We start from the raw sequence: 8936 nt of genomic DNA, 5'->3' as shown, positions 1-8936 counted from the left end.
TCGTTGGGAGCCCACAACATATATGTAAAGCAAACCATAAAAATATGCATCATATCAAATTGTTCTTGTTAAAATCAAACATTGTTGTATATACAATTGGACATGTATTAAGAGATAGAGCTAAAACATAAGGAATATAGTAGAAAACTGAAAAGCATGCGACTTCACCCACTTAATCAACCAGCATGGTGAGATAAATATCAGATTAAAAAGAATTTAAAGAAAAGGCAGTTTGCAGTTATTGGACTAAGAATTATTTTAATGTTCCTGAATGTGCAATTATCCAATATTATTTGATGGAGAAGATATTAATATGGCAACATATACAGAGAAATATACCACAGTCTTCCCTTATCCACTCGGGATATGTTCCAGATTCCAGATCCAGTGGATGCTTGAAACTGCAGATAGTACTGAACCGTATACATATGATATTTTTTCCACACATACATATCTCATATCTATGATGCAGTTTAACTTATGAGTCAGACATGGTAAGAGATTAATAATGAGTAATAATAAAAATTATAACAATATACTGTAATAATACTGTGAATCTGGTCTCTCTCTCTCCCTCTCTCTCCCCCTCTCTCAAAATATTGTGCTGTCCTCACACTTCTTATGATGATGTGAGACAAAATGCCTACGTGATGAGATGAAGTGAGGGGAATGAGGTAGGCTTGTGATTTAGCGCTAGGCTGCTATGGGGCTTCTGACCATAAATCAGAAGGAGGATTGTCTGCTCGTGGGCTGCCGTTGACCACATGGAACTCAAACTGCAGAGGGTGAGACCTTGGATAAGGAGGTGCTACTATATTTTAACTTGATAACTATACCACATTTCGTTTATAATTGCTCTGGATGTTGTTTATTTAGGAGAAGCTCAGTTTGTCTTGTTTACCCCCTCTCGTAATGTGAATATTTCATAAATGTGCTTGTACATTGAAAGGAGTTAATAAATAACCACTGTGAATAGGCATATAACTTACATATTTATGGTAAGTTTAGGGGGTTTTGTTTCCTTATCCAGGCAGAGTAGAGGGTGGACACTCTGGGGTCATGTCTCATGAGGATGTAGGGGCTGATAGTAGGAAAACACATAGTGAGTAGTGTAGAAGTGTTCCTCAGCCACAGACTGGAGTTGTTAAAAACTGACAAACTCATGTGGAAGATAGAGGACAGCATCCATAAAGAAAGGAAGAAGGACGCCAGCACAAGGATGCTCCGGGTGGCTCTGCTCTCAGGGAGGACCTAGGGGAGAGATTGTTCCTATGAATGTATTGGACCCGCTGCTCGTGCCTGTGCAGGATGAAAACCATGGAGCCGCTGGCCCAGAGCATGAGCCCCAAACAGAAACCATCATGGGATAATAGCAATGGCACATAGAATGACTCTGTGATTTTGTCGTAAGATATCGCGTAACAGTAGTCCTGATCTATTTTCTTTGTGATGTTTATGTTATTCCTTTTGTCAGTTAGATGAAAAGGAACCACAATACTTCGCACTATATTCAAGACCCAGCAGAAGATGTTGGAGGTGCCCACGTACTTGGGAGCTTTTATTTTAAGCTGTGCCCACCTGGAGTCCCCAGGACTGATCATGATCACCTGGAAGACCGTCAAGAGGCAGGTGGTTCCAATGGCCACATCCCTGCCCACTCTGTGAACAAAGAAAACAAGTTTGCATCCAAAATCATCGAGAAAATGTGTCAACCCAAAAGATGCCATTGTTTGAGGGATTCCTTTAGAAAAAATAACTAAGAGGTTGGCTACAGTCAGATACCTAAGAATCAAGTCTGTGCACCTAAGCTTGTATCCTGTCAAATAAAGGAAGAGATAATAGTAAAAAACATAGAAATTCCCCAGAAGTCCAACTGTAGTTTGTAAGAAAAAGATCATTGCCATTGTCAAATCCCCGGTGGTCATTCTGTAAAATCCCAGGGAGTGAAATTCTTCTTCTGAGCCAGGTCCCTGCATGGGAACAGGAGGTGTGAGGCACGTGTGTCACATTGGTTAAAATCCAATGTTCTCCACTTAACTTGAGTTCCCACTTAAAAATAATTATTTAGAATATTTACTTTTTAACAAGTTTCCAAGGGCTGAACTTAGAACACTAGAAGAGCTTTTTACGTAACATAGATCATTGCTATAAAGGCTGTGTATGTAGTACGTTCTGTATTCTTCATAAGTTGTTGAGAGTCAGTATTTTCATGGAAAAGATAAGGAGGCAGAGAAAGTTTGGTGATTTGTCAAATTCAAATGTTTTGACATTTGAATGGGAATGGGGAGATTAGAACCTGACTGGGCTGGTATGATGGCAGTGCCTTTAAACACAGTGCTGTTTTAACAAAGCTAATTAGACGTATTCTTCAAAATACAGGTGTATAGGGGCACCTGGGAGGCTTAGTCGCTTGAGCATCCAACTTTTGATTTTGGCTCAGGTTGTGACCTGAGGATATCTGCACTGAGTGTGGAACCTGCTTGGGATTCATTCTCATTCTCATTTCTCTCTCTCTCTCTCTCTCTCTCTCTCTCTCTTTCAATCTCTCATTGAATAAATATTAAAAAAAAAAATACAGGTCTATAGGTATGCCTGAATGGCTCAGTTGTAAGAGCATGTGACTCTTGATCTGGGAGTTGTGAGTTAGAGCCCACATCAGGTGTACAGATTACTTAAATAAATAAACTTTAAAAAACATTCAAAATACAGGCATATATTCAGACATTCTCATACCTTGTGATCTTATTTTAGATAAGCAGTATTTTTTCTAACATTTTTTCATTTATGTTTAAAGATTTCTTGTGTGGACCACTAACAATAATGAATATTTAAATATCTCAATCAAATGTAGACTCACTGACTGTAGTATAATTCTAGGGACCTGCTCCATGACAAATTGTGTTTAAAGAAAAGTGTGTCGTTAGCTTTCTAACGTATTGGCAATTGATCCACTATTTTTCTTTTATGACACCTACCATAGAAATCATTGAATGCCATGTCATGCCCTAAATAGTGAGACTTGAAATGCCAATATGTGATAAGCTGGTATAGAATAGAAACTCAATATTACTAATTTCAAATCTTAAGCTGCTCTGTTTACCACCACTTAAGAAAAGGTATTAGCAATAAGATAAGGTTTGTGAAAAATCAAAATGTAAGACTTACACAAGAGAATTTCTTAGCTTGAAAGTGTGTGTATTATATAAATTGAGATTGTAGAGTTTGGGGTTAATATAAGAATAGTTTTAAACCAGAGAATACATCACAAGATATTTCCCGGGTAATAGTTGCTGTCTGAAACCCATTTTGTAACGTTACTATTTCAATTGCTTCCCCCTTAATTTGAAGAGGGACAACAGTCTCACCAAACTCAATAGACCAAGGATATATTCAGTAGGAAACAATTCTTGTCTCCATAGCTCTTCATACACCCAGAATTAGAGAAATCATTCCTATATCAGAAAATGCCTTTTGGATGCACTGGTTTTACACTAGTTTAGAGGATTCCTGTAGATTTATTTTAATCCTTATTACAAGCATGCAGATGTTAGAGTCACACTGCTACAAATCCTGAAAATGTAGTCTATGATTCCTGTACACAGTCCTTAAGTACTTTAAAGTCTGTTTTCCTTATCACTTGGATTAAACACCAGTAGTCACTGTCAGTTAGGATTACACTAAATCACATCAGGAGCCATCAGGTCTAGGAACCCATCTCCCTTTACTAGCTCAGCTCATGCCTCAGAATTATTCCTCCTTCCTGTGCGCCCTTGGCACTCAACCAGAAGACTCTCTGAGACTGTCACTTTCCAAGACTCCTGGTACCCCACTGTGCTTGCAGACTCTGCCTCTCAGAATGATAAAGAAAATACTCACTTGACTCCCTCCAGCCGCCAGGATGGTGGGCTCAATGTGCTGGTCACAACAATCAGGATTTGTGTGATAGGGAGGGAGGCAGCCAGACCATAAGATGTGGGTTTGCAGTTCTATGATCTCACCTCCCTGCAGAATTATCTTTTCACTTGTAGCCACAGTGAGAGGACAGCCTTGGGGAACTGAGAATATTTGTGACAGACTTTTCCCCCCAGTTGCTAATTGCTGAAAATAATGACAAGTTTCTAGTTATCAGTTCCTAAAAGACCTTTGCAAGTGTTAAGAGGGCTTTTTCTTTTCCTTAATGCCTGGAAGCAGACAGGGTCTCATAGGGAGGGAGCAGGAAATACTAAGGTCTGACAACACGTGTGGGACTGGCAGTAAGGCTGAGGTGTCTCATGGGCTTCTCTGCTCCCCTGAGTTGTTCATCCCAGAAGTGAGCCTTAACTAATTTTCAGGCCAGTGTTCTGTTCCATCATTTAAATTACGAGAACATAAACCAGACAATGTACCTCAGAAGGATTTTTAAAGCAGTTAAAAAATGTGGTTAAAAAAAGAACATAATAATCATTTATATTAGAAAACATTGGACTCTTTTCCCCCCCAGAAGTCAATGTCAATTAATTTGGTAGTTTAGGTGATATGGGATTTTTTTTCTTCCATAGAAGAAGTCTATAAAAACTTCCAATAGGAAGTCTAAACAGAACAATATCCATGGAACGTTAGAGATTTATAGGTGTCTGTTAGAAGACAAGCACTAAAATCAGATGGTTATTCAGGCTGATTGTATAATTTTTAAACTATGAAATAAGTTGATACTACTTCAAGACCGCCAATGGTGGAACTTCTACAATTAATCCATTGCTTTTTTTTTTTTTTTTTTTTTTTTTTTTTTGCCTAAGAAACAAATCCAGTATTTAACACTATTACACTATCCAGTTTCCCCAATTTACAAATCAGGGATTAGAGACATAATGATGATAACCCCTACACACACATACACTTTCACAATTGTAAATTTACACACATACATATCAACACACTCAAATATACACTTCTTAAACACATTCACACTCGCATGTACTTTCGGTGACAAACGCATGATCAGCCACAGTCACGTTCCTAATGTGACTATGACACACAGCCCTAATAATCCCCAATAAGTCTTAAAAAGGGGTTCACGTGTAGAACAGTGGTAGCTCCAGAACTCTAGATACCTGCAAAGGGGACATATCTTGCTCATTTTACATCCTTCCATCCCTGTGATGTTATTTACTAACTGTAACATTTCAAAGATGCTGTGATAAGGCCACTTCAGGTTGAGGCACACAGTGGTAAAGTTGGGGTGTTGGGGATGTGCTGCTCTGCATGTGTGACAGAGAATGAGAATGTGGGATAGAGTGACCTACAACAAGGGCACAGGATGGGGGTATAGATATGGTTTAGAGAGCATGGGGATGTGGGGAGACAGAAATTGAGGAGCAGAGGAAAGGGGTTTAAAAGATACAGGAGTGGTTGATTCATAGAGCAGTTAAAGTGTAGGTTTCGCTAAGTGAGGGGCAAATTGTGCAGAGAAGTTAAGGGTAGGAAGATACTGTGTGTGCTGGGTGAATAAGTGGTTTGGGGTCCCGGGAAAGAAGGGCTTAATGGGAATGGGCAGGTAATGGGAGAAGGTGGTTAAGGAGAGTGGGTAAAAGGGACTTTACATCTTTGAGAGGTTAAAGACTGTGATGGGTGAGGGGGTATTACAAGTAGGGCATGCAGGTCCTGGGGGTGGTTAATGAGCCTAAACAGTGGCGAAGAGTAGAAGGGGAGGTAGAGCTGTGGGCCATGGTAATGAAGAGTGAGGCAAAATGGCGGAAGAGTGATGAACAGAGATTGGGAGGATACTTCCACCATGTGCTAAACAGCCCAGGGAAAGGGGCGGGGATTTCATGGTTGAGATGGTGTGTGAGGCTGTTGGGTGAGAGAAGAAAGCTGGGTGATTGGGGCCCAGGGCTGCTAGGTTCCAGGAGCACCGAGTTCAGTGGAAACAGACTGGGATCTCTAGAACAGAGGACTGATTTATGTCTAGGGAAAGGCAGCACTGGAGGGCTAACAGAAGGGTAATGGCCGGTGAAGAAAGCTCATCTGTGATATCTGGAATGCAGTAGGGCAGGAGGGGTGGAGATTTGAGTTCAGAGCACAATAGAGGAGTTTTGAAGGATCATATGGTGGTGAGGTCCTATGGAGTTTTAGGGGACGTTCAAGGTCAAGTGAGTGGGAGTGGGGAAAGCCAAAGGGTGGGGACAGATGGAGCCTGGAGTGATGGAGGTCACAGGGAAAGACTGGATATCGCTAATTCACTCACCACATTCATTAATTCCCTCATTTACATTTGACTCACAACTTAATCTTGGAAAGATTCTAGGTTTAATTCACAAGGCAAAAAAACTTAGGCATAAAATACCTGAAATTGAATATGTAGTGGAGAACCGCATACAGGAATTGGGGTGTACTACAAGCCACAGCCATTTTGCTCTTTTTTTAAAATATGTTTTTTAAGTTTATTTATTTATTTAGAGAAAGGGGGGCATGGCAGAGAGGGAGAAAAAGAATCCCAGTTTTTGGAGACTGCACTGACAGTGCAGAGCCTGATGAAGCAGGGCTCAAGCTCATGAACCATGAGATCATGAACTGAGCCAAAATCAAGAGTCAGATGCTTAACTGACTGAGTCACCCAGGTGCCCTCATTTTGCTCCTTTAAGATGTGAAGCAAAGAGTGTGACCATGGCAGTTTGGCCAGGAGCCACCTTTAACCAGTATCAGGTACTCAGTGATGGAAAGTGGTGTCAGAATGTCCCTTATCTGGCTTTACCTATGTCTTGAAGATCTTGAGTACCTCACAGTTAATGGTGAAAATCCCTTTGTTCCACTGTTGCTAGAATATAATATGTGCTTTATTAAAATATGAGACAGAGCAAGGTAAAACTTAAATTTCTAAGTATTCTTTTTCCTTTTATTTTTTCCCCTTATTGGAAACCATTTGAAGAGTTGTACTATTTTTGTAGATTTACTGAAATTTATTTTAAACCTATGTTTTCATTGAGAAAAATCACTGGTCTCATAATGTGGCCAATACATCTCCACCCACTGTTGTAACTGGGAGGTTTATGTCATGTCGCATTACAAGAGGGACTTTGCAGGGGCGCCTGGGTGGCTCAGTCGGTTAAGCGGCCGACTTAGGCTCAGGTCATGATCTCACGGTCCGTGAGTTCGAGCCCCGCATCGGGCTCTGTGCTGACAGCTCAGAGCCTGGAGCCTGCTTCAGATTCTGTGTCTCCCTCTCTCTGACCCTCCCCCGTTCATGCTTTGTCTCTCTCTGTCTCAAAAATAAATAAACGTTAAAAAAAAAATTTACAAGAGGGACTTTGCAGATGTCCTTAAGGTTCTGCGTGTAGGTGATAAAGTGACCACAAAAAGGGTTTATGGAATGGGCACAATGTAACCAGATGAAGTCTTAGACCAAGGAGTAAGTTAGAGATGAGAGGCCTGAGGGTTCCTTCCCATGCTGTGACTCTCTTTGGAGACAGGTGACTAGGGGCACATGGAAACCATGAGGAGGAAATAATTTCTGCCAATAACCAAAGGATCTTGGAACCCGAATTCTTCCCTAGTGTTACACAGAAGAGCCCATGTGGGTTGCCCTCTGGATTTTTGATTTTTGAGCTTCTAAGCAGCGTACCCAGCCAAGCCTACAGAACTTCTGATTTATGAACTGTGAGACCATAAGTGGGTGTTATATTAGCCACTAAGTATGTGGCAATTTGTTAGGTTGGAAATACAAAATACGCATACCTCATTTTGTTATTCTTCACTTTGTTTTGCTTCAGTTGAAACTTTCGGGTAACCCCGCCTCCAGCAAATCTATCAGTACCATTGTTCTAACAGCAGTTGCTCACTTTGTGTCTCTGTCACGTTTTGGTAATTCCTGCAATAGTCCAAACTTTTCCATTAATATATTTGTGATGGTGATCTGTGATTGGTGATCTTTGAAGTTACTATTGTAATTGCTTTGGGGTGCCACAAACCACAGCCACGTAAGATGACAAACTTAATCGATAAATGTTGTGTGTGTTCTGAGTGCTCCACTGGCCAGCTATGTCCCCGTCTCTCTCTCTCTCTCCCTCCCCAGGCCTCCTTATTCCCTGAGACACAACAGCATTGAGATCAGGCGACTTAATATAAGTTTATTTATTCAGAGAAAGGGGGGAGGAGCAGAGAGAGAGGGAGTGGCTTCCAAGTGTAAGGAAGAGTCACATGCCTCTCAGCTTAAATCAAAAGCTAGAAATGATTAAGCTTAGTGAGAAGGCATGTCGAAGGCCAAGACAGGCTGAAAGCTGGGTCTGTCATACCAAACAGCCAAACTGTGAATGCAAAGGAAAAGTTATTGAAGGAAGTTAAAAGTGCTAGTCCAGTGAACACACAAATAAGAAGGCAAAAGAGCCTACGCTGATATGGAGAAATCTGTCATGGTCTGCGGAGAAGATCAAAACAGCCACAACATTCCCTTAAGCCAAAGGTAAATCCAGCGCAAGGCCCTGACTCCCTTCAATTCTGTGGAGGCCACGAGAGAGGCATGGAGGCGGCAGATGACCAATCCGAAGCTAGCGGAGGTGGTTCAGGAAGCTGAAGGAAAGAAGCCATCTCCGTAACATCACAAGGTGAAGCAGCAAGTGCTGATGTAGAAGCTGCAACAAGTTGTCCAGAGCTCACTAAGATCTTTTGTGAATGTGGCTACACCAAACAACAGATTTCCAGTGTAGACAAAACAACCTTCTACTGGAAGAAGATGTCATGTACGACTTTCACTGCTAGAGAGAAGAAGTCAATGCCTGGCTTCAAAGCCTCTGAGGACAGGCTGACTCCTTTTAGAGGCTAATGCAGCTTCTGACTGTAAGTGGAAACCAGTGCTCAGTGACCATTGTGAAAATCCTAGAGTCCTTAAGAATTATGCTATATCTACTCTGCCTGTGCTCTCTAAATGGAACAGCAAAGCCAGGATGACAGCACATCTGTTTACA

The 8936-nt window shown here is 41.2% G+C and overlaps 1 protein-coding gene across 1 annotated transcript; it reads right to left on the bottom strand.

The window, feature by feature from the left end:
- Positions 1-993: 993 nt before the first annotated feature.
- Positions 994-1925, bottom strand: LOC122495252 (vomeronasal type-1 receptor 2-like). Its single transcript, XM_043600997.1, is given in 2 exon segments — positions 994-1247; positions 1250-1925. Coding segments are annotated over 2 exon segments (930 nt in total).
- Positions 1926-8936: the final 7011 nt, after the last annotated feature.

Source organism: Prionailurus bengalensis, chromosome E2 (genome assembly GCF_016509475.1).
Source record: "Prionailurus bengalensis isolate Pbe53 chromosome E2, Fcat_Pben_1.1_paternal_pri, whole genome shotgun sequence".
Classification (NCBI taxonomy): Eukaryota; Metazoa; Chordata; class Mammalia; order Carnivora; family Felidae; genus Prionailurus; species Prionailurus bengalensis.
This window is presented reverse-complemented; position numbering and strand designations above follow the sequence as displayed.